The sequence below is a fragment of the Bos grunniens genome, chromosome 19, assembly GCF_055505025.1.
Source record: "Bos grunniens cultivar Pamir isolate PY7600 chromosome 19, Bosgru_T2T1.0, whole genome shotgun sequence".
Classification (NCBI taxonomy): Eukaryota; Metazoa; Chordata; class Mammalia; order Artiodactyla; family Bovidae; genus Bos; species Bos grunniens.
Genome location: NC_141183.1, coordinates 36,715,896 through 36,743,734, shown reverse-complemented (window position 1 = coordinate 36,743,734; position 27,839 = coordinate 36,715,896). Strand labels below are relative to the sequence as shown.

The window sequence follows — 27,839 nt, the reverse complement described above, 5'->3', positions numbered from 1 at the left end:
TTTTGGCTGTGCACCATGTGGCTCATGGGAATCTTAGTTCTCCAGCCAGGGACTAAACCCACACACTCGGCCATGAAAGCTCAGAGTCCTAAACACTGGACTGCCAGAGAATTCCCCAATTTTTTTTTTCCTACTTCTCTCTTCCTCTTTTTTTTAATTAATTTTAATTGGAGGCTAATTACTTTACAGTATTGTGGTTTTTGCCATATGTCAACATGAATCAGCCATGGATCTCTTCCTCTTTTAACATTTAAATTTGTTTCTATGTTTACATCCTTTGATGACATCCCCACTTAGTTCTTCCACAAGCGTGTTCTGGGCACCTATGGCAGGCTGTGTGCTGAGTTGTGGAGAGATGGTAGGAGATGCAGCTGGACCCTGCTTTCATGGTATTTAGAGTCTCTTGCAGGGGTTGGGAAACTTTGTAGGTGTTTCCAGATAGTACAATGTTATAGGTTTTACAAACCATATATGGTTTCCGGTTGGTTTTTTTTTTTTTTTGGCTGTGCTGCATAGGCTGTGAGATCTTACTTCCCCTCCTGCTGCAGTTGTGTCTGACTCTGCGATCCCATAGATGGCACCCCACCAGGCTCCCCCGTCCCTGGGATTCTCCAGGCAAGAACACTGGAGTGGGTTGCCATTTCCTTCTCCAATGCATGAAAGTGAAAAGTGAAAGTGAAGTCGCTCACTTGTGTCGGACTCTAGGGACCCCATGGACTGCAGCCTACCAGGCTCCTCCTTCCATGGGATTTTCTAGGCAAAAGTACTGGAGTGGGTGCCATTGCCTTCTCCGCTTAGTTCCCCTACCGGGGGTCAAACCTGAGCCCCCTACAGCGGAAGCGAGGAGTCCTTCCACTGGACAGCCAGAAATTCCCATGGTTTCTGTTGCTGAGTGTTCCTTTGTTGGTTTGTTTTCCAACCCTTTCAAAAATGTAATAACCATTCTTAGCCTGTGGGCACCCACAGGCCAGAGTTTGCTGACCTGTGTTCTAGTGGAAGAGAATAATTATACAATGAATGTGAAGAACTAAACTGTGGTAGGTGCTCTGGAGGTAAAGAAAAAATATAGTTCTCTGAAAGCATGTTAACGAGAGACTCTGAGCCAGACCAGAGTGGTGTGGGTGTAGCGATCAGGGTCAGTGGTTCAGGGAGGGCTTTTCTGCTCTGATTAGTAGGAGTACATTGGGCTGAGAAAGTTTTCGAAGTGTTCTAAGTGTGCAAAAGCCCTGAGAGAAAAGGCGTTTGACTCATTTGAAGAATTTTAAGCAGGCGGGTGTGGCAGGGGTTGACAAGATGCATCTCGGGAAGTAGGTAGACGGGGACTAGGCCGTGTGTGGTGGTGTAGGCATATTAAGAAATTCGGTGTTTATTCTTGGAACAGCGGAAATTCATGGAAGGTTTTAAGCAGGGGGAAGGAGGTAGTGTTGGTGGTGGTGGTGATGTGAGCAAATTTTCATTTGGAAACGCCACTCTGGCCACTGTGTGGAGACAGGATTAGAACGGAGCCAGAATGGCGGCAGAAAGCGGAGCAGTGGACACTGAAGCCAGATTGCCCTGGGGTGAGCAGTGAGTGGGAGAAGGCATGGGATTGGGGAAGATAAGACAATCCTGTCAAGACATCTGGCTCCACTGGTAGGGCAGAGAAGCTCGGCAACACCTGAAATCGGGCACATGGAGCCCGGGCTCAGGCGAGGATTTTCAGGGGGGGAGAGATGCTTAGGATGGGAACAGGCACAGATGCCAGCAGGAGGAATCCTTCTGAAGGGGCTGGAGACGGGGGGCTAGTTAACAGTGTGAGGTGGTCCTGAGAGGAAGGGGTCGGCGGGGGGGGTTGTCCTCAGATGGGAAGCCAAGATGCAGTTTTTAGTTTGGTGGTGGGAAGCTGAGAGAGTTCCCATCTCTGGGCTTCAGGCTTCTCTGAAATCGTAGGTCAGGTTACACAAAAGCGACGGTGCCGGAGAAGAGCTGAGCAGCGGAGGGAGCTAACCAGTGAGAGACGCAGTAGGCGTGCCAGACGGTGTTGGGGCCCGTTTGTGGCTGGTAGACCCACCGAGCCTGACTTCTCACAAGGGTTCTTGTTTGTTTCATTGACATGTGGCCACTGGTCTAGCAGGAGGTAATGTGCTGAATGCTTTTTCCTTAGGTATATGTTAATTTGTTAGGAAAAGTCCTCAGACTTCAAACCATTTTTCTTCCATGAGTTCAGGGTAGGTTTGAGCCAGCCCCATGCAAGCTTGGCGAGATGGGTGGCTCTGTTGTGGCTGAGACTTCGGGCCGGGAAGTGCTCCTCTCTGTCCTAGCAGGGGATTGCAGTGTGGGAGCAGCAGGAAACTCTTGAGATTGTTCAGTGAGATCTTTAAGGCGTGGCTTCGTTACTTCCCCCCCCAACCCCTGAACATTCCTAGGACCCCAACACCACAGTACTAAAGTGCACACACACATCCTTTCTCTGGATGATTGTGTTACTCAGTTGCTCCGTGTCGCTGATACACTCTGTCCCCAGGGGATTTGCCAGGAATGGGGGCGGTCACTGTGGAGTTTGTCGGAAGCTCCATGTTGTCATGTGGCTCGTTCCTCCTCCTCTCAGTGACTTTGAAGGCCAGGTGGGAGCATGAGTTGTTGTGCTGTTTAGTCCCAGGACCCGCCCCCCACCATGGAGCTGGCTGTGACCGTGCTGAAGGACCTACTCCGCTATGCGGCCCAGCTTCCTGCAGTCTTCCGGGACATCTCCATGAACCACCTCCCCGGCCTCCTCACCTCCCTGCTGGGCCTCAGACCGGAGGTGAGCCGCCTCTCAGCTCCCTCAACCCTAGGCCCCTCCAGTGCTTGCTCTCATTCACACCCACTGGATTAGAGACTTTGATGGGAAGTGATTGGGGAATGGGATTGAAGAAGTGAGAAGAGGGAGGGGCTGGAAAAAAGTGTAAGGAGAAGAGACCCTGAGGGGTGGTGGGGTGGAGATGGATGGCTTCTGGGGACGCTGGGCTCTTCCTGACCATCTGTTCTTCCCATAGTGCGAGCTCTCCGCGCTGGAAGGAATGAAGGCCTGTATGACCCATTTTCCTCGAGCGTGCGGGTCTCTCAAAGTAAGTGTTCATAGAAACTCTTCTTCCTACCAACATGATCGCTGTTTTACTTCAGGTTCCACCGTTGAGATTTATAAGCATCTGTCTGCACAGCTCTAATTAATTTTCTAACGATTTGTCTATTTTAGGCTGTGCTGGGTCTTCGTTGCGTGCACAGGCTTCTCATTGCAGTGGCTTCTCTTGCTGTGGAGCGCGGGCTGTGTGGTGTTTGGTCTTCAGTAGTTGTGGCATGTGGGCTCAGTAGTTTGGGCTCCCAGGTTCTGAGAACAGACAGGCCTAGCCGTTCCGTGGCATGTGGGGTCTTCCCAGTGTAGGGATCAAACCTGTGTCTCTTGCATTGGCAGGCAGATTCTTCACCACTGAGCCACCAGGGAAGCCCTCACCTCATAGTTTTAAACGCATTCTCATTTAACTCTCACAGATGAAGAAACCGAAATTAGATAACTTGCCTGAGGTCTGAGGCCAGGCCCAGACTCTGCCTGGCCTCCTCTCTCTGCCCGGCCCTCTCTGTGCCTCTCGGGCACCCTGCCCATTTCCCTACCGTCCTGGTTACTCTGTTCCCAACTCTCTGTAACTGCCTCCAGGAAGCCTTCCTGACATACTTTCCCGACATCAGCCTCCCCAGCGCTTTGCTCTCCTGTTCCTGACCAGTCTCCCTCTGTCCCTTCCCCACCCGGTCCCCTGGGCTGTGATGGCCGTGTGAGGGGCGCTGAGCAGCAGGGCCATGCTCGGTCAAATAGGCAGGGTGGACGTGGGTCAGGGTGGGAGGAAGGAGGCCAGTAAAAGAATTAGAGTTTTATTTTTAAGGAGATAACAAAAACAAATACAAATGGTCATCTGATTCGGCCAAAGCAGTAACAGTTAAAGGGCCTCTGGAATTGGTACATTTGTTGTCTGCAGAATAATTCTGATGCCAACTTGTACCTAAGAACAAATAGGTGCTCCTCTCCTGATTAAACTCTCTCCCTTGGTTTGGTGTACTCGACATTGCTCGCCAAACCACTGGGTTTTCTCAGATGGAAGCGCAGGTCTGTGGGGAACTGGAATTAGTGGCAAATTAATAATTTTTTTTGTATAACTCATGTGATTAATCACAGTAATTTGTATTACTATACTCGGTATTGCTAGTTAAGGGGGGGTTTGCCATTCAGGCTTTCTTGAAAGTCAAATCACATAGTTCTATGACCAAGTCAAAAAAGTAAAAAACAGAAAGGGGACTGGTACCCACTACCTGCCAGGCTCTCTGCTGTGTCTGCCGTGTGTCATCTTGTTTTACGGTAATTCTGCGGAGTTGCTGTCACCAAATGAAACAGGAGACAGGCCCAGAATGGTTTGACTAACCCAAGCCTATGTATCTGTAGTTGTCAAACCAGGGTGTGAGCAGGAATTGCTTGCCTTTCAAGCTTGTGTTTTTTTCACCAAACTGAGCCCCACAGGTGGTTTTAAGAATGTGGACAGGGTTGGCAGCTAGGCTTCTACACTGATGGCAGCTCTGCTCCATTGTTGGTGGCATGGGAAGGCTTGTGAGCGTGTCATGGGCACCTGTGCTGTGGTCCGGGAGTGTCCTTACTGAGGCTTTACTAACAGGTTACTTGCAGTATTTGAAAAGCCCCAGAGCACATGGTATTTCTCAGGGAACGTGGGGTCATGTCCTTGTTGACGTTTTGTTTTCATAGGAATGCCACTCCTGGCAGGTGATAGAATCTTTGGTTAGCAGGGCAGGACTTTATCAAGAAGGCATTTGGAGTAACTCAGGGATTTTACTGAATTGTTTTGTTTTGTTTATAGAGTTTACTAAGTTTAGTGAAAACTACCTTTCTTCTAAAACTGTAAATTAACTTCTCAAATTACACAGGCTAGGTCTGTGTCTTTGACTCTTAATGGTGACAGTTTGTGAGATTTTACTGCATAAGCCTGTTTCTGTTGAGCTTGGTTTGGGGTTATCTGTGTTTCCCTGCTGGAGAAGGAAATGGCGACCCACTCCAGTGTTCTTGCCTGGAGAATCCCAGGGACAGAGGAGCCTGGTGGGCTGCTGTCTATGAGGTCGCACAGTCGGACATGGCTGAAGTGACTTAGCAGCAGCAGCAGCATCAGTGTCTCTCTGCACCGCCCCCCCCAGAAAGTGGAAGGAGAACTGAGTGTTATCTGTGGGGTCAGGATTTGGGTAGTCACACTAGACTGTGAGTCCTCTGCTTGTTGTTTAGTCGCTCAGTCGTGTCTGACTCTTGCGACCTGTGGACTGTAACCCACAAGGTTCCTCTGTCCATAGGTTTTCCAGGCAAGAATACTGGAGTGAGTTTCCATTTCATTCACCAAGGGATCTTCCCGACCCAGGGATCGAACCCAAGTTTCCTGCCTTGGCAGATGGATTCTTTACCACTGAGCCACCATGGAAGCTAGGGCCTTTAATTTTCGTTGTGAATGGTCAGGAGAATTGATCTATAACTCACAATCTCTTGTTAGATGGCATTTTTGAAGGCATGGCCTTTTGAGTACCCTCTCCAAAGCAAGCAACAGAACTTATGCTGTTACAGCATGTGTATGCCTTTATTTCTTTGAGGACACAGCGTCGTCTGGAGAATGCCCCTGTTAGGAGTTTGGCTTTGTCTGTTGCCAGTGTGGCAGACAGGAATCTGTCGTGCACAGACGCCCCAGGGGCAATTTGTACTGGAACATCTTGCAGACCAGTGCTTGGGAAGTGGATAGCTAGGGTGTGTGTCTGCTCTCTGTTCCACCCCCTAGAAGCTCCCAGGGCAGCTGCTGTCTCCAAGTTCAAGACTCCTCCCAAATGAGGCATCTCAGCATTCTGGGTCCATGAAGTCAGTCTGTCCAGGCTTCACCTCTCCTCCTCCTCAACACATTGATTATTTGTTCTGGAATGAGTGGGAAAACTCACCGCCCTCTTGAGGGACACCAGGACATACCATGTACGCAACATGCTTTTGTTCCTGGTGAAATGTCCCAAGTGAGCCATTACTTTGGTTTGCATTTCAGGTCATTACAGGTGGAACTGTGTGATCAGGGCCATGTCCCTGCACTCTGCTTGACCGTGGTCACATAAGCAGACCTCTGTTGGCTTCAGCGACCTGGCTTCCTGGGTCTCAGGGAGAGCATGAGCAGGAAGTTGGTCCAAAGGGCTGAGCGCCATTGTGGATGAGGCTTTGGCAACTCTAAGAAATAGCATCCCTGGAGAAGCCGGCCAGGAGCCCAGGGGTTGGTTGCTGCTTTTGGTTTGAAGTGTTCAGAACCCTGCCCCACCAGATGTGAGAGTGCTGCCCGCGTCGTTGGAGGCCTCATACCCTGGGGTCAGCCGTCACAGTGCTGTCTGTCTCCCCTGGGAAACCAGGTGTGGTTCCCGCCCCAGGGCGGCAGCAGGGAGCCCTGGAGGGTGGCTCCTGATTCACTCTGCTGGGCTCTGTGCCGGCTTCCCCCTGCTGTCTGCCTTGTTTTCTGGAAGTTGACTTTTGACCCCGGTGGGGTCCATACACACTCGCCTGGGATTTAAGGCCCAGCCTGCTTCTCCATGGGCCCCGTGGGAGACTATTGCTCTCCTCACTGTGTTGGCCCGTCCATCTCCTTTACCTGGCTCCTCCAGTTTCTCCCAAGCCCAGCTCAGTCCCTCCAGAGCCACCCTCTTTGGTTCCAGGTCATGATATTTCATACATTTGCCTTCCTGTTACACCCGCTGAAGGTGGAAATCTTCTGCTTCAGTGTTCTTCTTTTTGTGCCACGGATCTCTTCTCTGGATGTTTTTCAATTAGTAAAATACGTGGAATTGCAGGGAAAGTGTGATAGAATGCACATCTTTGTTAACATGTCAAGTAACAGAATCCAGCAGCAGGTCTGATGAGTCCTGAAGTTTCATGATAGTGATGCCTGTGAATGAGATGCCTGTTGACAGCTGTAATGTGAAGTGAAAGTGAATGATTCTGCTGGTAACAAAGGGACTGCTAATACTACTATAAATGGAGACTTAGTCTCCATTTATAATTGAAAGAAAAATTTACATTTTATTTATAGGCAAGTGAAAATGATTTTTTAAAAAAACTTCCCGTCCATGTTCACAGGTCTCTTTGATTCTGCCCCCAGATAAGTGGGGCCCCAGTTACATGTTGCCTCGTGGGTGCTGCCAAGCAGCAGGCAGGTCTTGTTGACTGACTGACCAATCACTGCTCTCAGCTCACTGCCCCCATCTTACTGGTCTACCTTCCCTTCTCTGTCTACTACATGCTACTCTCACCGCTCCCAGCCCCGGCCCGGTGCTCCTGGTGTGAGCTGGCAGGGAGTTGGGGTATGGAGGCACCTGCTGTTCAGTGCTGTGTCCTCTTGGCTTGAGGGTGCTGTCACTCTGCAAACATTGGAGGAGGGGCCCCGTGGTCTGTGGGGCACAGCCCCAGAGCAGGGAGGCTGAGGACAGGGGCTGACGTTCATTTTCTACAAGTGTGCGTCTGCCCCTGGGCACAGCACCCCTGAGGGTGTGCTGCTTCCTCGTCTGCAGGAAAGAGAAGGGCCTGAGATCCTGGGCCTGGACCCTGCTGCCGGGATGGCCGGGGCTCTGTCTCTGGCCCTAGAAGCTGACTCCCCAGCCTCCTCCTCTCTCTCCCCATGATCCAGGGCAAGCTGGCCTCGTTTTTCCTCTCGCGGGTGGATGCCTTGAGCCCTCAACTCCAGCAGGTAAGGGGAAGGAGGGAGACAGTGGGGAGCCTGGGGTCTGAGCTGGTGCTTCCCCCCACCTCTTGTTTTCTTGTTTTTCTATTTTTCTATTCTTGTTTTCTATTGCCGCTTTTCTCTGCATTTTCATTCCCCTCCCTGTCAACGCGCAGTACACACCAGTAGGGGCTTCTGCCTCCCGGTCTCTATCTGTGTCTTTCTGCCTCTTCCATTCCATCTCCCCTCCTAGTGCTCTGACCTCCATCTTCCTGGGCGCTGGTGGGGTTGGGATCCACGGCTGGGCTGATTCCCACCTGATCGGGACCCCCTCTCTCTGGCAGTTGGCCTGCGAGTGTTACTCCCGGCTGCCGTCTCTGGGGGCCGGCTTCTCCCAGGGCCTGAAGCACACGGACAGCTGGGAGCAGGAGCTGCGCAGCCTGCTGGCCTCTCTGCATAGCCTGCTCGGGGGCCTGTACGAGGGCGCGGAGGCGGGTAGGGCCCGCCCGGCTGACACTCTGGGACGGGGGATGAGGGGTCCTGGGGGGGCGGTGAGGGGACCAGGGGAGACTGGTCCAGAGAAGTGGGGCTGCTGATTTCTAGGCAAAAGGCAGTAGGTAGAATATGGGTGGGTCCTCCACCTGAATGGAGGCAGGGCTGGCGAGTAAAAGTGGCTGTGTGTCTGTCCAGCACCCATGCAGTATGAGAGCCCTGGGGCAGAAACGTTGCTGTCCTCCTCAGAAGACGCGGACGCCCACACCCTTCTCCGGCTTCGGCAGAGGTTTTCGGGGCTGGCCCGCTGCCTGGGGCTCATGCTCAGGTGCGTGAAGGAGTGAGGAGGGAGGCGGAGAACCGCACTGGGGACCCCACGCTGAGGGTCTCCCTGCTTGATCCTCTCCAGTTCTGAGTTCGGGGCGCCCGTGTCCGTCCCCGTGCAGGACATCTTGGATCTCATCTGCCGGACCCTCAGCGTCAGCGCCAAGAATGTCGTGAGTGGAGCCGGCCCCGCTGGTGGCCCCTCCCTGGGACCCTGGGTGGCCGGGCAGGCAGGCAGGGGCTCCCACAGCGTGTGGTCCTGACTCGTCCAGCTGCTCTTACGCCTGCGCTCCTGACCCGCGCCCGCCAGCGTGGATGGGCTCCCGTGCTGCGGGAACGCTTGGAGCAGGTGCTTCCCCAGCCGACAGTGAGCTGGGCATCCACTGAGTCAGCGCCGAAGGGTTCGGCCTCCCTGCCCCGTCCTCCTTCCCCAGTCTGTTGAGGACGGTGGTTTCGTCCTTTCGGGGGAGTTGGGGCCGGGGTGGCTTCCTTACTTGCGTGTATGCAGTCTTTTGCCTCCACCCTGTCTCCGTTTCCAAACTCCCAGTCTCACTCTCTTCCTCCACTCCTTATTTGCTGTTTTTTCCCAGAGTCTGCTGGGAGACGGTCCCCTGCGGTTGCTGCTGCTGCCCTCTCTCCACCTCGAAGCCCTGGACCTGCTCTCGGCGCTCATCCTCGCGTGAGTGGGTGGCAGGAAGTGGTGCAGGGTTTGGGACGTGCTGGGAGCAGGGGTCACCATTCTGTCTTCGCCCCCAGGTGTGGAGCACGGCTCTTGCGCTTCGGGGCCCTGATCAGCCGCCTGCTTCCCCAGGTCCTCAATGCCTGGAGCATTGGGAGGGAGAACCTCGGACCGGGCCAGGAGAGGCCCTACAGGTGACCATCCAGGAAGGGAGTAAAAAGGAGGGGGTGGTGGTGGTGACTCGGTGCTGCCAGGCTGGGAGTGGGGACGTGGCCTCCCTCTCACAGGCACCCTCTGCGCTCCCTGCAGCACCGTGCGGACCAAGGTGTACGCCGTCCTGGAGCTCTGGGTGCAAGTGTGCGGGGCCTCGGCGGGGGTGCTGCAGGGGGGCGCCTCGGGGGAGGCCCTGCTCTCCCACCTGCTCAGCGACATCTCCCCGCCGGCGGATGCCCTCAGGGTGAGAGGGGCCTCCCAGCACCCCTGGTCCTCACCCGATCCAGCCTCCCGACCACCCTGCCTTCCTGCTGGCTGGTGTATGATCCGTGTTCCCTCCCCCGCCAGCTGCGCAGCCCCCGGGGGAGCCCTGATGCAGGTTTGCAGACCGGGAAGCCCAGTGCCCCCAAGAAGCTAAAGCTGGATGTGGGGGAGGCCATCGCTCCGCCCAGCCACCGGAAAGGGGACAGCAATGCCAACAGCGATGTGTGTGCAGCTGCGCTGAGAGGTGGGTGAGGCCTGTGCCCTGCACCTTGTGGCTGGGAGGGTCTGGAGACACTTGGAGGGGCCGGGTGTCCTGGTGGAGGGAGTAGGAAACACGCAGAGCCGGCTAAGAGCCTGCCGAGGGGCTGCACTCCCCCAGGGCTGCAGGTGGGGCCTTGGGTCCTGCTGTTGGACGGGGTGCTGGTGTTGACCCGCCCCTCCAGGTCTCAGGCGTCGTCTTTGCACATCCTCTGTCCACAGCGCGTGCTCGTGTGTCCTGGAGGGCGGGGGAGAAAGAGGATGAGACCCCTGCCCTGCGGAGCTTGCACGCCCCAGGCCTGCTGCTGGAAGCAGAAGTGACTTTCTGTTGGGGCCCACATGTGCACTGCCCTCCAGCCTCCTGTGTGGGGCAGCGTCAGCGCTCCCCATGTGTAAATGCACGTTTATAATGTATCTCCATGTGAATTACATAACGTTCACAGCTTTGTGTAGTAGAGGTCCACTCATCAGCCCCATTTTATAGTTGAGAAAATAGGAGTCACGTGACTTGCCCCAGGTGGGCTGGGCAGAGCGGACACTCCCCTGGCTGCCCATCGTGTCAGCCTCTCACACTTGTCTCCTTCCCCAGGCCTCAGCCGGACCATCCTGATGTGCGGGCCTCTTATCAAGGAGGAGACTCACAGGGTGAGGGGAGCCTGGTCCCCACTGGAAGGGGTACTGGTGGGGGTTCATTCGGACCTGGGTGCAGGCCCTGAAGAACGGGCGGGTCGTCTGGCGGCATCTGCAGGTGTGCACTCTGTCCTTCCAGCGACTGCACGAGCTGGTGCTCCCCCTGGTCATGGGTGTCCAGCAGGGCGAGGCTCTCGGCAGCTCCCCGTACACCAGCTCCCACTGCCGCCGGGAGCTCTACCACTTGCTGCTGGCCCTGCTGCTGGCGCCGTCTCCTCGCTGCCCACCACCCCTCGCCTGCGCGCTGCGGGCCTTCTCCCTGGGCCAGCGAGAGGACAGCCTGGAGGTAACCACTGTGTGGGCCGCGTCCACCGCGGTGTCCCCTGCCCAGTACCGTGACAGCCCGCGTCCTGATCCTTTCTCGCCCCTTCTTCTCCCAGGTCTCCTCTTTCTGCTCAGAAGCCCTGGTGACCTGTGCGGCTCTGACCCACCCCCGAGTTCCTCCCCTGCAGTCTGTGGGCCCCACCTGCCCTGCCCCGGCCCCAGTCCCACCTCCGGAGGCTCCAGCTCCCTTCAGGGCTCCAGCCTTCCACGCCCCAAGCCCCCTGCCCTCAGCAGGCCCCATGCCTTCTGCAGGCCCTATGCCCCCGGTGGGCCCCCTGCCCCCCACACGCCCTGGACCTCCAGCCACAGCCAACCACTTGGGCCTGTCTGTGCCAGGCCTGGTGTCTGTACCCCCCCGGCTCCTTCCTGGCCCTGAGAACCACCGGGCAGGCTCCAGTGAGGACCCTGTCCTGGCCCCAAGTGGCAGTCCCCCACCTACCATCCCCCCAGATGAGACTTTTGGGGGGCGAGTGCCCAGACCAGCCTTTGTCCACTATGACAAGGAGGAGCCGTCTGATGTGGAAATCTCCTTGGAGAGCGACTCTGATGACAGCGTGGTGATCGTGCCTGAAGGGCTGCCACCCCCGCCCCCGCCTTCCTCGGGCACCACGCCCCCTCCAGTAGCCCCCGCTGGGCCACCTGCAGCTTCCCCTCCTGTGCCCGCCAAGGATGAGCCAGAAGAGCTGCCTGCAGCCCCAGGGCCGCTCCCGCCCCCTCCCCCGCCTCCTGTTCCCGGCCCGGTGACGCTGCCACCACCCCAGCTGGTGCCGGAAGGGACGCCTGGTGGGGGAGGCCCCCCAGCCCTGGAAGAAGACATGACGGTCATTAACATCAACAGCAGTGATGAGGAGGAGGAGGAAGAAGAGGAGGAGGAGGAGGAAGACGAAGAGGAGGACGAGGAGGAGGATTTTGAGGAGGAGGAGGAGGAGGAAGAGGAGTATTTTGAGGAGGAGGAAGAGGAGGAAGAAGAGTTTGAGGAGGAGTTTGAGGAGGAGGAAGGTGAGCTGGAGGACGAGGAGGACGAGGAGGAAGACGAGGAGCTGGAAGAGCTGGAAGAGGTAGAGTTCGGCCCGGCAGGCGGGGAGGTGGAAGGAGGAGGGCCTGCGCCCCCGAGCCTGCCTCCGGCGCTGCCCCCTGCCGAGTCTCCCAAGGGGCCTCCGGAGCCAGGACTGGAACCTGGGCTGCTGCTGGAAGTGGAGGAGCCAGGGACCGAGGAGGCACCTGGGCCCGAGACGGCCCCCATGCTGGCCCCCGAGGTGCTCCCCTCCCAGGGGGAGGTGGAGAGGGAAGGGGGGAGCCCCCCTGCAGGGCCACCGCCTCAGGAGCTTGTGGAGGAGGAGCCCTCTGGGCCACCAGCCCTGCTGGAAGAGGGGGCTGAGGGTGGGGGTGACAAGGTATCACCCCCCCCAGAGGCGTCTGCAGTGGAAGAGACAGAGGTGGAGGCGGCAGCTCTCCCCCCGGAAAAGGTGAGGGGGCCTGGCGGGGAGGAGGGGTGGGAGCGACACGCATCCTGACCTGGTCTGTGCCTGCAACTGTTCTGAACTTTTTGTTTGCCCCTGGAAGGAGCAGGGTGACACTGCTGCCATGCTGGCCGACTTCATTGACTGCCCCCCGGACGATGAGAAGCCGCCCCCTGCCTCAGAGCCTGACTCCTAGCCCGCCCCACCTCGCCCTCTTCTTTTCCAATAAATTCACATCCTTCAATAGCAATGGCTGCTTCTGCCTTTTGCCACCATGCTGTCCCCAGGCAGAGGCCAGGTGTCTGCTGGGCTTGGCCTGTACCCACAGTGTTTCCCAGGCGTCCTGTGAGCCCCGCTGTCCATAGAGGAGCCATTGACCTACAGGGGCTGCTCTACAAGCCAGTGTCAGAAGTTCAGCGCGTTGGCCCACTGCTCCTGCTACACTAAGTGTGTGCTCGGTTGCCTGGAGAAGTGAGCAGCCCTGCTTCTGCTAGTCCGGGCGGCAGGGCTGTGATGGGATGTATGAGACTGAGTATCCCAGTGAGTGAACCTGTTATAACACACACACACACTGCCTTGGTCTAAAAGAGTAGGCTGAGTGACTGATAGAAGTTTAGAAAGTTATGGTACGGTATAGAGTTTAGTCAGGGACTCCTGTGAATTGGAACCGGGGCGTCCTAAATTAACAAGGGGCATCCACCATGGGTATGGACGATGCATTCTAGGGCTGGTCCTTGCAGTGACAGTACCCCCGACAGGAATCTGACAAGCTCACTGTCGGCCTTCCTACCTGCTCTTGAGGTTTGTACGTTTCCCAGCCAGGATCTGATCCCTCTGAGCGTTGGGAGACTACAGATCCTAGGACTTGGGGTGCCTATGTGAGCATCAATACAGCAGTGTGTATGTGAGACAGTATCGAGGCTTATAGGCTTGAGGTAGGTGCCTTGTGGGTTTTTTCAGCCTGTGAACGTAAGTGCCTTGGAAGTGCAGAAAAGGGAGTGACTTCCTAGCTGCACGTATCCTGAACAGCCTCTTTGAGAAGTGACATCTGAGCTAATTTGTGGAAGATTAAGTAGATGTTTAAAAAATATTCCTGCCCTCCCTTCCCTAACCCGCCAGAAGGGAGGAGATAAGATGGAGTAGAAGGACTGGAGCTCACTTCCTCTCATGAAAACAACAAAATCACTGCTCGCTGCTGAACAACCATTGACAAAACGAACTTAAAAACAATGCCGTATATGCAAAGAAGAAAACAAGATGGTGGGCGGGGTGCTCATGTATGCCTGGTGGATGACCCACAAACTGGAAGATAATTATACATCTCAGACCCACAGGAGAGTTCTGAGCCCCATGTCAGCTCCCCAGCCTGGGGGTCTGGTATTGTGAGGAGCCCCCAGAGCATTTGGCTTTGAAGGCCAGTGGGGCATGAGTGCAGGAGCTGCACAGGACTGGAGGGAGCACACAAGTTCTCACGGGCACTGCGACCCAGGGCACAGGCTGTAACTCCATAGGAGCCTGGGCGAGACCTACCTGTGGGTCTTGGAGGATCTCCTGGGGAGATGGGGGTCGGCTGTGGCTCACTGGGGGAACAAGGACACGGGTAGCGGAGGCCCTAGGGAATGTTCATTGATGGGAGCTCTCTCAGGATCAATGGAACAGGATAGAAAGCCTGGAAATAAACCCACACACCTATAGTCAGTTAATCTATGACAATGGAAGCAAGAATATACAATGGAGAAAAGACAGTTCTCTTCAAAAAGTGGTGCTGGGAAGACTGGACAGCTAGATGTCAAAGAATGAAACTAGAACATTAATGTCACACACAAAAGTAAATGGATTAAAGACCTAAATGTAACATCAGATACTGTAAAATGGGTCTGCAACCTCCAGGATCTACTGCCTGATGGTCTGAGGTGGAGCTGATGTAATAATAGCAGAAATAAAGTGCACAATAAACATAAGATGCTTGAATCATCCTGAAACCACTGCCCACCCCCAGGCCGTGGGAAAACTCTTCCACAAAACTGGTCCCTGGTCCAAAAAGGTTGGGGGCTGCTGCTGTGAAACTTAGAGAAACGGAGAGGCAGAACACTCTTTGACATAAATCACAGCAAGATCTTTTTGGATCTACCTCCTAGAGTAATGGAAATAAAAACAAAAAGAAACCAATGGGACCCAATGAAACTTAAAAGCTTTGGCACAGCAAAGGAAATTATAAACAGAAAACCCTTGCAATGGGAGAAAATATTTGCAAACGAAACGACCGACAAAGGATTAATCTCCACAATATTCAAACAACTCATGTAGCTCAATATCAAAAACAAAAAACCCCAAACCAACCCAATCAAAAAATGGGCAGAGGATCTAAACAGACATTTCTCCCAGGAAGACATACAGATGGCCAAGAGGTACGTGAAAGTAATGTCTTGCCACATTTGTTACATTCTGAATTCCTGTATGTGCGTATTTGGGTCTATTTTTTGACCTTGTGTTCTATTCCATTGATCGCCCTGTGCATGCTTATTTATTGTGGCTTTATGACATGTTCCAATATCCGGTAGAAAGAGTAGGTTATTAAATTGGTGTTAAGCAGGGTAGCAATGCCAAAGAATGTCAAACTGCTGCACAACTGCACCCATCTCACATGTTAGCAAAGTAATGCTCAAAATTCTCCAATCTAGGCTTCAACAGTACATGAACCAAGAACTTCCAGATGTTGGAATTAGAAGCTGGATTTAGAAAAGGCAGAGGAACCAGAGGTCAAACTGCCAACATCCGTTGGATCATCAAAAAAGGAAAATAATTCCAGAAAAACATCTACTTCTGCTTTATTGACTACGCCAAAGCCTTTGACTATGTGGATCACCACAAACTGGAAAATTCTTAAAGAGATGGGAATACCAGACTACCTGCCTCCTGAGAAATCTGTGTGCAGGTCAAGAAGCAACAGTTAGAACTGGACACAAACTGGTTCCAAATTGGGAAAGGAGTACGTCAAGGCTGTATATTGTCACCCTTATGTTATGCTTATTTAACTTGCAGACTACATCATGCAAAATGCCAGGCTGGTGAAGCACAAGCTGGAATCAAGATTGCCAGGAGAAATATCCATAACCTCAGATATGCAGATGACACCACCCTTGTGGTAGAAAGCCAAGAAGAACTAAAGAGCCTCTTGATGAAAGAAGAGAGTGAAAAAGCTGGATTAAAACTCAACATTCAAAAAACGAAGATCGAGGCATCCAGTCCCATCACGTCACGGGGAATAGACGGGGAAATAATGCAAACAGACTTTACTTTCTTGGACTCCAAAATCACTGCGGACAGTGACTGCAGCCATGAAATTAAAAGACACTTGCTCCTTGGAAGAAAAGCTATGACCAACCTAGACAGCATATTGAAAAGCAGAGACATTACTTTGCCGACAAAGGTCCACTTAGTCAAAGCTATGGTTTTTCCAGTAGTCATGTATGGATGTGAAAGTTGGACTATAAAGAAGTCTGAGCCCCGAAGAATTGATGTTTTTGAACTGTGTTGTTGGAGAAGACTCTTGAGAGTCCCCTGGACAGCAAGGAGATCAAACCAGTCAATCCTAAAAGAAATCAGTCCTGAATATTCTTTGGAAGGACTGATACTGAATCTCCAGTACTTTGGCCACCTGATGTGAAGAGCTGACTTACTAGAAAAGACCCTAATGCTGGGAAAGATTAAAGACAGGAGAAGGGGACAACAGGATGAGATGGTTGGATGGCATCACCTACTTGATGGACATGAGTTTGAGCAAGCTCCAGGAGTTGGTGATGGACAGGGAAGCCTGGCGTGCTGCAGTCCATGGGGTTGCAAAGAGTCGGACACAACTGAGTGACTGAACTGAGCTAAGCAGGGTAGCAGGCATTGGAGAAATCAGTAGTACATTATTCAAGATATTTCTCTAAAGGGATTCACAATCTGGCAATAGAACACTCTGAATAAGGGTTCCTCTAGGATAGCCAGCAGCTGGATATGTGGGGTTTGGAGCTGAGGAGGGGGGTGGGGGCTACTGAGAGATTTGGGGGGGCAAGTCACCCTGGGGACACAACTGGAGAAAAAAAGTGGGCTGCATATGGAACTCAGAACACCAACATTTTAGGGGCAAGAGGAGCCTTGAAGGGAACTTGGAGAAGGTGATGTCCTGGAAAATGAGAAAAGAGCTTCAAACAGGAGGGGGAAAACATGAGAGTCGATGGGACTTGTTAGTCATCAGCAGGTTTGGGCAAAGCAGTCTCAGAAGCGTGGTGGGGGTGGATCTCAGGGATAGTTGGGAGGTGAAAAAAGGGGACAGTGAGATTCTGCTGGGAAGGAGATAAGAGAAAATAGGGCAGTGGGGGCCCTGGGGCGGGCAGACTCATGCCACTTCCGTCCACCCAGGGACTGTCCACTGTGAAGCCCACTGCCTGTCCCGCCCCACTCCTGTCCTCTGCACCATTCCATCTCTCAGGACGGCACTCCGCAACCCAGCCCGTGGTTCCTGCCACAACCTCCAGGGAGAAGGCACAGCTCCCCAGGCAAGTCTCAGGCTCTGGCCACCCCTAACCGAGGTGGAAAGCTGACATGTTCTGAGGGGCTTTGGACATCCCTTGTAAAGTCACAGCTCCAGGGACTCCCTTGGCAGTCCAGTGATCAATGCTGCACTTCCACTGTAGGGAGTGAGGGTTCAATCCCTGATAAGGGCACTAAGATCCCGCATACCATGTGGTGCAACCAAAAAATTAAAACCATCCCACCTGTCCCCATCTCCCATCATCCAGCCCTCCCTACTTCCCTACTCTCCACTCTAGCACTTATCACCATGTGACATATATGATCTATATGAATTTATATGGCCTTGTCTGCTCCCAATAGAATGTAAGCACCATCAGAGCAGAGACCATTTTGTTTCAGTCTGTCCACTGAAGTAACTGTGTCTCAGATTCCTGGTCTGAGGTGGGGGTTTGGCAACCATTGAACAAGTGAAGACAAGTGAATGAGTCACTGAGGCAGAATCTCTGCGGGGCCCTGGGAGCATCATGACATGGGTAACTGAGGTCCTCTCAGTCCTGTTGGAGCTGAAAGTGGGGTCCGAGCCAGCTTCACCCACAACTTGATATGCTCTGCAGGGGCCCATGAGGCTCCCTCCCCACTGATGGGTGTGTTTGTAGACAGAGTTCAGCAGCGTTTATCCTGTCAAGCTGAGGTTGCCAAGCTGTTCTTCCCTTGCTCGTCTGAAGAGGTCACCCAGCATTCAGCTTACACAGCGACTGTCCCTCTTAAAAGGCTGAAGGCAGTGTTGAATGAAGCTTGAGCTGGGCTATAGGGCCCCTGGGACTGCTCTGCCCCTGCCAGCCAAGGGGACCTTTCCAGAGGCGGCTCTCAGAGCACTGGTCCTGCAGAGCCCACAGTGGCACCTCCCTGGCCTCTGTCTTCCTGGGGTTACACTGATCTCCTGCCCATGGGCCTGGTGCAGTCTCCCCGTTTCGGGCTGTAGCTGCCCAGGCCCATGTGGAGCTGCTTACTGATGCTGGATGTCGCACCTGCCCTGGTGTGTGTGTGAGTCATCTGCTCTGCTGGTGGCCACCCCATGGACTGTAGCCCGCCAGGCTCCTCTGCCTATGGGATTTCCCAGGCAAGAATACTGGAGTGAGTTGCCATGCCCTCCTCCAGGGGATGTTCCCCACCCAGGGATCGAACTGGGGGTTCCTGCATTGCAGGCGGATTGTTTACCATCTGAGCCACCAGGGCATGGTATCTTAATTCCCAGATCAGGGATTGAACCCATGCTCCCTGCAGTGGAAACTTGGAGTCTTAACCACTGGACCACCAGGGATGTCTGTTAAGCCACATTTTTGAGCCTCAAGACACCAAGAATCTACACCCATTTACATGTTGATCATTTAGTCGCTGTCAACCTGCCTGGAGGTTACTTGCTTTCATGTGTCACTCTCCACCCACCTTTCTCTCTCCATCCCACGAGTCGTTCACTCCCTCACTGCTTCCACAGCAGCAGTACACCTGTAACGTACCTCCTGGAGGCCACACATGATGCCACATGCTGCGGGAACACACATGAAAAGTAGCCAGGCACTGCCTCCAAGGACAGCTCAGACTCCTGGGGAAGAGGAAGCTAAACAGGAGTAAAGGAAGAGGATCTGCGTGTGATGACAGAGCACAGTGGGAACCCTGGAGGAGATGCTGGGTCCATGAAGGGGCAGGGAGGGTGGGGAGAACTATGAGTACCGGGGCTTTGGAGAGCAGTGCCCCTTGTCTGGGGACATTCGGGATAGAAGGTTGGGGAACTCCACCAATCCTAAGTGACTAGAGCCAGGAGGAAGGATATTTCACAGTAAAATTTTAAAAAATTTCATAACTGTAGAAAAGTAAACAATAGCAGTACAGCAGACCCCATACACCTTTCACTTAGATTAACCAAATATTAACATTTTGCCACATTTACTTTTTCTGTATCTTGAACCCTTTGAGAGTAAGTTGTAATATCATGATACTGTCAATACTCCCACACCTCTAAATATTGATACAGTATTTTGTAAGATTAAGGACGTTCTCTGACACAATCATGATATGATTATGTCAAGATATTTAACAATTCAGTTCAGTCACTCAATCATGTGCAACTCTTTGCCACCCCATGAACTGTAGCACACCAGGCTTACCTGTCCAACTTCAACTCCCAGAGCTTGCTCAAACTCATGTCCTTCGAGTCAGTGATGCCATCCAACCATTGACAATTACATTTAACAATTGAGAGAGTACTATTACCTAATGTGTGAGTGAGTGAGTGCGTGCCAAGTCACTTCAGTCATGTCTGACTCTTGGCGACCCCATAGACTGTACCCAGCCAGGCTCCTCTGTCCATGGGATTCTCTAGGCAAGAATACTGGAGTGGGTTGCCATGCCCTCCTCCAGGGAATTGTCCCAACCCAGGGATCAAACCCTTGTCTCTTATGTCTCCTGCGTTGGCACACTGGTCCTTTACGTAATAATATGCTGCCCATATTCGAAATTCAGTTGTCCCACTAGTTTCCAATATAGCTGTTTGTGAATTTCAGCTTTTTATGTCACTAAGTCATGGCACCCTTGCCCCATCTGTGAACTGAACTCTCTCCCTTGTCCTGTTCCTGAGTCTCCTCCCTTCCCTGACCTATATCCATACACATATAGGTCACCTATATGTGGTCATCATTCACAGCCCTTAGTTGAATCTCTGTAGCATGGGCCACCTCTGCTAACCTATCCATACACATATAGGTCACCTATATGTGGTCATCATTCACAGCCCTTAGTTGAATCTCTGTAGCATGGGCCACCTCTGCTAACCCCTGCTTTGTTGTTAAAGCATTTGAGTCTACAATTAGGATTTACTTCTCCCTTTCTCTCTGATCAAAAGCCTAAATAATCCCAACTAACAAGAGGTTCATAACTTTCTACTAAAAAGTCTGTCAAACAAAACTGCCATATGTGTCAGACAAAGGCAAGGTCCAGGTTGTGGGCAGGACTGATAGACCATCGAGCTCCCACCAACCATCTCTCTTTCATCTGCTCACACAGTCATGAAAGGTGAGGCTCCTGACTGCTGGAATGAGACGCACACAAACATCCAACCTAGACTCACCACTTGCATCACCTCTTCAGCTTTCCCAGAACACGGAGGTTGGTGCTCAAAAACCCCTCTGAACTTGGCTGTGAGGCTGATTAGGTGATACAGCTGCTCTTGTGATAACACAGGAGGCATTCATATTTTGGTGGGATGAATGAAACATAAAACGGAAGGGATGGGGGAGCCAGGAATTGACTGGACAACAGGCGGGGGGAAAAGGAAGTCTGGGATTGGTGTGAGCCATTCCATTATTTTATTTCCCTTCCAGTTTTGTTGAGATATAACTGACATACAGCAGTGGATAAATTTCAGGTGGAGAGCATAGTGATCTGACTTTCATATATCATGAAATGATTATCACAGCAAGTTTAGTGAACACCGGTCATCTCGTGTAGTTACAAAATTAAAGAAATGGAAACTAGCTTTCCTTGTGATGAGAACACTTAGGATTTACTCTTGAAAGTGAAAGTCACCCAGTCGTGTCAGACTCTTTGCGACCCCATGGACTATACAGTGTGGAATTCTCCAGGCCAGAATACTGGAGTGGGTAGCCTTTCCCTTCTCCAGGGGATCTTCCCAACCCACGTATCAAAGCCACGTCTCCCACATTGCAGGCGGATTCTTTACCAGCTGAGCTACCAGGGGGATTTACTCTTAACTTTCATATATAATATACAGCAGTATTACTTATCATGTATGTCACATCCCTACTATTTAATCTTATAATGAAGTTTGTACTCTTTGACTGCCTTCATCCAGTTCCCACCTGCCTCAGTAACCACAAGTTTGATCTTTTTTCCTGTAAATTATTTTTGAAGTACAGTTGCTCTACAATACTATGATAGTTCCTGTTACACAACACAGTTATTTGATATTTGTATACATTTCAAACATCGCCATGATAAGACTAGTTCTAATATGTCACCATACAAAGTTATATAGATGTTGACTGTGTTTCCCACGCTGTACATTCCATACCTGTTACTCATTTTACTTTGCACCTGGAATTTGTACCTCTAAATCTTCCTCACCTATTTCTTTCCTTCCCTCATCCCTCTCCCGTCTGGTAACCCCCCGTTTGTTCTTTGTATTTATAACTGTCTCTGCTTTGTTACAGATGTTATATATGAAGTGTGGGCCCAGCAGTCATGGTGCACAGGCTCAGCTGCCCCACGGCATGTGGGCTCTTCATATCTGGATCAGGGATCAAACCCGTGTCCCCTGCATTCGCAGCTGGATTCTTAACCACTGGACCACCAGGGGAGTTCCTGTTTCGCTTTTCTTAATCTTGTCTCTTAGAGTCTTACGGCTCAAGTTACCTATATTGAATCTGAGATGTTTCTGAAATTTCACAGTCATATATTCATGATGTCATAGATGGGGTTGGGTGGTCCAAGCTTCTTAATCCTTCACTTTTAAATCCACACACTAAATTACTTCCAAAGTAAACCAACTAAACAATAACCAACATCTAATTTCTTTTAAAATTGTTTGCAAGATTTCACTGGAAAAAGTATCATTTTTCCACTGACACCATATCACTTGGAATTTCATTAGAAAAATTTCCAGCTGCCATTTCTTCTTCTGGGTTCTGGAGTTTGCAAAAAATGACATCTCCTTTTCCAATTCCCTGACCTAAGTCTCTCAGAAACGTCCTTTGTTTTTTAATACACTGTAGCCAAGTTAATTATATTATCACTTCCAAATGATAAAAACACCAATAACCTCATTCTGAGAACAACCATAGTTTGAGCCAATTTTACAAATAATTCTTGCTTCCAGTGGTTTGGATTATACCCAGAATATAACTGATCACACACACACACAGATTTTATCCATTAGATAGAGCCAGATAGAAATCTTGGAGAAGGCAATGGCACCCCACTCCAGTACTTTTGCCTGGAAAAATCCCATGGACAGAGCCTGGTGGGCTGAAGTCCATGGGATCGCTGAGAGTTGGACATGACTGAAGCAACTTAGCAGCAGCAGATAGAAATCTAACTTATTGAATTCTCTATATTTAGCTATTCCATTTTAAGACAAAATTAGGAAAACAAAACCAAAATAAAATGAATCTGTCTCACTTGCTGCTCTCCTTCTCTGTGGTATTTAATGTTCTATTCAATCTATTTCCGTAATGTGAAGTACTACTGCTTATTGATTTAGCCAATCCACCTATTGGTGCTTTTAATTTAAAATCATTTAAGAGTTTTCTACAAAGCATTTTTCTTTTATAATCACCTCTTAGACTTTACTCCCATATAAACACTTGGGATTTAAAAATCCCAGGTGGGCGTTCTGAAATTTAAAATGTCGTTTTCCTCAGCCACACCATCAGCTGGGTCCACATACACATGGAGGAGCAGCTAGACCCCACCATTCAATCAATGAGAGGAATATCTATTACAAAAAACACTTCAGATGTTTTTATAATTGTGGGGCTTCCTAGGGAGCTGACTCCTTATTGCCAAATTCAGACTGAAATTGAAGAAAGTGGAGAAAACCAGTAGACTATTCAGGTATGACCTAAATCAAATCCCTTATGTCTATACAGTGGAAGTGAGAAATAGATTAAAGGGACTAGATCTGATAGACAGAGTGCCTGATGAACTATGGATGGAGGTTAGCGACATTGTACAGGAGACAGGAATCAAGAGCATCCCCAAGAAAAAGAAATGCAAAAAAGCAAAATGGCTGTCTGAAGAGGCCTTACAAATAGCTGTGAAAAGAAGGGAAATGAAAAGCAAAGAAGAAAAGGAAAGATATACCCATTTGAATGCAGAGTTCCAAAGAATAGCAAGGTCAGATAAGAAAGCCTTCCTCAGCGATGAATGGAAAGAAATAGAGGAAAACAATAGAATGGGAAAGACTAGAGATCTATTCAAGAAAATTAGAGATACCAAGGGAATATTTCATGCAAAGATGGGCACTAGGACAGAAATAAGCAGAAGACATTAAGAAGAGGTGGCAAGAATACACAGAAGAACTGTACAAAAAAGATCTTCACGATCCAGATAATCACGATGGTGTGATCACTCACCTAGAGCCAGACATCCTGGAATGTGAAGTCAAGTGGGCCTTAGGGAGCATCACTATGAACAAAGCTAGTGGAGGTGATGGCATTCCAGTTGAGCTATTTCAAATCCTGAAAAATCATGCTGTGAAAGTGCTGTACTCAATATGCCAGCAAATTTGGAAAACTCAGCAGTGGCCACAGGACTGGAAAAGGTCAGTTTTCATTCCAATCCCAAAGAAAGGCAATGCCAAAGAATGCTCAAACTACCGCACAACTGCACTCATCTCACACGCTAGTAAAGTAATGCTTAAAATTCTCCAAGCCAGGCTTCAGCAATACATGAATTATGAACTTCCAGTTGTTCAAGCTGGTTTTAGAAAAGGCAGAGGAACCAGAGATCAAATTGCCAACATCTGCTGGATCATGGAAAAAGCAAGAGAGTTCCAGAAAAACATCTATTTCTGCTTTACTGACTATGCCAAAGCCTTTGACTGTGTGGATCACAATCAACTGTGGAAAATTCTGAAAGAGATGGGAATACCAGACCACCTGATCTGCCTCTTGAGAAACCTGTATGCAGGTCAGGAAGCAACAGTTAGAACTGGACATGGAACAACAGACTGGTTCCAAATAGGAAAAGGAGTATGTCAAGGCTGTATATTGTCACTCTGCTTATTTAACTTATATGCAGAGTGCATCATGAGAAACGCTGGGCTGGAAGAAGCACAAGCTGGAATCAAGATTGCCGGGAAAAATATCAATAACCTCAGATATGCAGATGACACCACCCTTACGGCAGAAAGTGAAGAGGAACTAAAGAGCCTCTTGATGAAAGTGAAAGAGGAGAGTGAAAAAGTTGGCTTAAAGCTCAACATTCAGAAAATGAAGATCATGGCATCTGGTCCCATCACTTCGTGGGAAATAGATGGGGAAACAGCGGAAACAGTGGCTGACTTTATTTTTTTGGGCTCCACAATCACTGCAGATGGTGACTGCAGCCATGAAATTAAAAGACGCTTACTCCTTGGAAGGAAAGTTATGACCAACCTAGACAGCATATTAAAAAGCAGAGACATTACTTTGCCAACAAAGGTCCATCTAGTCAAGGCTATGGTTTTTCCTGTGGTCATGTATGGATGTGAGAGTTGGACTATAAAGAAAGCTGAGCACTGAAGAATTGATGCTTTTGAACTGTAGTGTTGGAGAAGACTCTTGAGAGTCCCTTGGACTGCAAGGAGATCCAACCAGTCCATCCTAAAGGAGATCAGCCCTGGGTGTTCATTGGAAGGACTGATGTTGAAGCTTAAACTCCAATACTTTGGCCACCTGATGGGAAGAGCTGACTCATTTGAAAAGACCCTGATGCTGGGAAAGATTGAGGGCAGGAGGCGAAGGGAGGATGAGATAGTTGGATTGGGCATCACCGACTTGATGGACATGGGTTTGGGTGAACTCCGGGAGTTGGTGATGGACAGGGAGGCCTGGTGTGCTGCAGTTCATGGGGTTGCAAAGAGTCGGACACGACTGAGTGACTAAACTGACCTGAACTAGGTGGCACTAGTAAAGAACCTGCCTGCCAACACAGGAGACATAAGAAACTCAGGTTGGATCCCTGGGTTGGGAAGATCCCCTAGAGGAGGATATTTGCAAAACACAGTTGGTCACAGTCCACCCTCTGACCACGAGTCACATCCCTTCCATGTGCTGGTGAAACCATGTAACTCAGATTGGGGTTTCAACCCATGAGCTGGGACTTGAACTCAGCTGAAACCCAGAGTGGGATTTGAACCTACAGTCTTTTAACTAAGATCACACCTGCTCTCAGGACTTAATGCAGCTGAGGTTCTTAATGTCTCATTGAAGAAAGAATTCAGTGAGAGACAAAGTGATAGGTAAGAAGTGGATTTATTTAAAGAAAAACACTCCACAGACAGTGTGAGTCATCTCACAAGGCAAGAGCAGCAGCCCCATGGTATTGGGTTGTCAGTTTTTATAGGAGTGGGTTATTTCATAGGCTAATGAGTTGTAGTATTCTAGCTATTTTGGGGAAGGGGTGGGGATTTCCAGGAATTAGGCCAGACCCATTTTTTTTCCTGGGCTTCTCTGGTGGCTCCAGATGGTGAAGAATCTGCCTGCAGTGCAGGAGACCCGGGTTTGATCCCTGGGTTGGGAAGATCCCCTGGAGAAGGGAATGACAACCCACTCCAGTATTCTTGCCTGGAGAATTCCATGGACAAAGGAGCCTGGAAGAGTACAGTCCATGGGGTCAAAAAGAGCCAGACATGACTGAGCAACTTCCACTTCACTCACTTGGAACTGTCATGGCACCTGTGGGTGTGTCGTTTAGCTTGCTGATGTGTTACAGTGAGCCATACTGAGGCTCACGGTCTACTGGAAATCAACTCATCCGCCATCTTGGACCTATTTGGTTCTATCAGTTTCTGTTGTGTCCTTGGGCTTTGTCGTTCTTTTAAGGGCTGTGCCCTGACCCCTTCCCTCCTGATTCACAGGTACACGCAGTACCTCCCTCAAGCTGCATCTCATTTATGGTGTCTAAGCTATGGTTTTTCCATTAGTCATGTATGGATGTGAGAGTTGGACCATAAGGAAGGTTGAGAGCTGAAGAACTGATGCTTTCAAATTGTGGTGCTGGAGAAGACTCTTGAGAGTCCCTTGGATGGCAAGGAGATCAAACCAGTCAGTCCTAAAGGAAATCAACCCTGCATATTCATTGGAAGGACTGATGCTGAAGCTCCAATATTTTGGCCACCTGATGTGAAGAGCCAACTCATTGGAAAAGACCCTGATGGTGGGAAAGATTGAAGATCGAAGGCAGGAGAAGAAGGGGATGACAGAAGATGAGATGAGTTTGAGCAAACTCTGAGAGTTAGTGAAAGACAGGGAACCCTGGCGTGCTGCAGTCCATGGGGTTGCAGAGTCGGACATGACTGAGCAACTGAACAACAGTGGCCTCGGCTTATAGCCCAGGGTCTCATCCAGGTGTGGAGGAAGGGTTTGGGTGTGGTTTCTCAGGTATAGCTACTTAATTAGGGCTCAGTTCTATTTCCTGCAAGTCCATTGTGGCTCTTGGCATTGTCCCTAGGATCTTTGTTTCCTCTTCTAAGTCCTCTTTCCTTTTCTGTACAGTAGCCTCTGTTTGCAGGTGAGTAGTTTTCTTAGCCTAATCCTAGCCTATAGCATTTCTGGGTCCAAATTCTTTTTTCTGTTTGTATTGTTCCTTTCCGTTCTAGTGCATAAAATTTAAAAAAAGAAACACAAAACTTGTGGGTATTACATGCAATTATAATCCAATTTGTCAGACAAAAGCCATACACAAATCTCTTCCTGATAATTCCGGCTCTAGTATTTGCCCTTACAATTCTTAGAAACCTATTGTCCTATTGGAGAAGTTTTTCCAGCCATACCCTTATTATCTGTAAAAGGCTTTTATTTGAAACACCACCTTAAATTTTCATGAGGCTTTAACAAAAATCTTCTATTACATTTTTGGCTTAATCTTTAGAAAATGTTTTCCTGAGAAACACCCTGGATTTGACCTCTGCCTATGAGCCACTTCTTAATTTTCGCATTGCTAATCATCTAGAGTGGCTAAGAAACGGCTTTATTTCTGAACTCAGCAAATCCTGAATCATTCACATATAATATTTGATCTTTTAACTTCACTCTCGTATTTTTAATCTCAGGTAGCAAGAAGTCAAGTGGTACTTTCAACATTTTGCCTAGAAATTTCCTCAGCCAATTGAGCTACTTAGCTACATTTCCCACTTTTCATCTAATACAGGGGACAACAATGCACTACTTCATAAAGATACTACACATATAACAAAGTTTCCCTTGCATACATCATTCTTTTCTTCTAGTTTCCAGTAACATTTTTATTTTCTTGATGTCCCTACCAATATCCTCCTTAAAGTACTTTAGACTTCCGCTCAACATCTGACTGTAAAGCCAGTGCCACACCTTTTAGGTTTTTGTTTCAGCAGCACCCCACTCACAGTCCCAAAATCTGTTCTGGGTGCCTCTTGCTAGGAACAAATCACCCCAAAACTTGGAGACTTACAAGACAGACAATTTTATCATCTCTAATGGTTCTGAGGGTCACCAGAGCTAGGTAGGTCTCACTTGGAATCTCATATGACTACAGTCAGGCTGTGACTGGAACTGGAGTTGTCTTGAAGGCTTCCTTAGGCAGACATTCATCTCTGATGCTTGTTATTAGTTGGAACACCTACATGTGGTCTCGCCGTGTAGCTTGGGCTTCCTCACAACATGGTAGCTGGGCTCCAAGAGAATAAGGTGGAGGGGATGCATGAAATTTTTATGACCTAGCCTTGGGAGTCAGAGAACATCATTTCTATTGTACTCTCTTGGTCGAGGCTGTCACCAGGGTCCACTCAAAAGCAAGGTGACTGAACATAGAGAGCATCTCTCAATGGGAAGAAAGCAGTAAGGCAGTCATGTTTGGAAAATACAATCTGTCTTAATGTCCCAGGTTAAGTTTTAATCACAAGTGCCATTCTTGCTACAATAGAAACCAGGGGGCAGCTGTATACCTAGCTTATTTGACACCCAAAACAGATAAGCATATTAAAAATTATGTTTTAGTAGTCATGATGTGAAAATAATAATAATCATCATGGCTAGAAAATGGAAGATAGTGAAGCATTTCTTTTATTGAACTTAAGTCTGTATCATGTGAGTAAAGGTTTTAAGTGAATTTAAAAATTATAAAAAT

The 27,839-nt window shown here is 50.0% G+C and overlaps 1 protein-coding gene and 1 long non-coding RNA gene across 16 annotated transcripts in view; one reads left to right on the top strand and one right to left on the bottom strand.

Annotated features, from left to right (window-relative positions):
- Positions 1 to 12,687, top strand: part of PELP1 (proline, glutamate and leucine rich protein 1) — a 48,273-nt gene extending 35,586 nt beyond the window's left edge. For 10 of the 12 annotated variants that reach the window (XM_086359312.1, XM_086359306.1, XM_086359311.1 and 7 more), the window contains 14 exons: positions 2,633 to 2,782; positions 3,015 to 3,086; positions 7,701 to 7,760; positions 8,078 to 8,228; positions 8,424 to 8,553; positions 8,635 to 8,722; positions 9,140 to 9,228; positions 9,306 to 9,422; positions 9,538 to 9,685; positions 9,790 to 9,949; positions 10,553 to 10,608; positions 10,733 to 10,939; positions 11,034 to 12,443; positions 12,541 to 12,687. In XM_086359312.1, the coding sequence (XP_086215438.1) occupies positions 2,633 to 2,782; positions 3,015 to 3,086; positions 7,701 to 7,760; positions 8,078 to 8,228; positions 8,424 to 8,553; positions 8,635 to 8,722; positions 9,140 to 9,228; positions 9,306 to 9,422; positions 9,538 to 9,685; positions 9,790 to 9,949; positions 10,553 to 10,608; positions 10,733 to 10,939; positions 11,034 to 12,443; positions 12,541 to 12,633 (2,931 nt within the window). In that variant the 3' untranslated portion in view covers positions 12,634 to 12,687. The remainder of the gene's footprint in view (positions 1 to 2,632; positions 2,783 to 3,014; positions 3,087 to 7,700; positions 7,761 to 8,077; positions 8,229 to 8,423; positions 8,554 to 8,634; positions 8,723 to 9,139; positions 9,229 to 9,305; positions 9,423 to 9,537; positions 9,686 to 9,789; positions 9,950 to 10,552; positions 10,609 to 10,732; positions 10,940 to 11,033; positions 12,444 to 12,540) is intronic. The other 2 variants (XM_086359313.1, XM_086359302.1) reach the window with 1 other exon arrangement.
- The window catches only part of LOC147352186 (uncharacterized), a 139,897-nt gene continuing 117,664 nt past the window's right edge, over positions 5,607 to 27,839 (bottom strand). For 2 of the 4 annotated variants that reach the window (XR_015147979.1, XR_015147986.1), the window contains 2 exons: positions 13,968 to 14,106; positions 5,607 to 10,201 (listed from right to left, as the gene is read on the bottom strand). This is a non-coding gene — a long non-coding RNA (uncharacterized LOC147352186). The remainder of the gene's footprint in view (positions 10,202 to 13,967; positions 14,107 to 27,839) is intronic. The other 2 variants (XR_015147999.1, XR_015148000.1) reach the window with 1 other exon arrangement.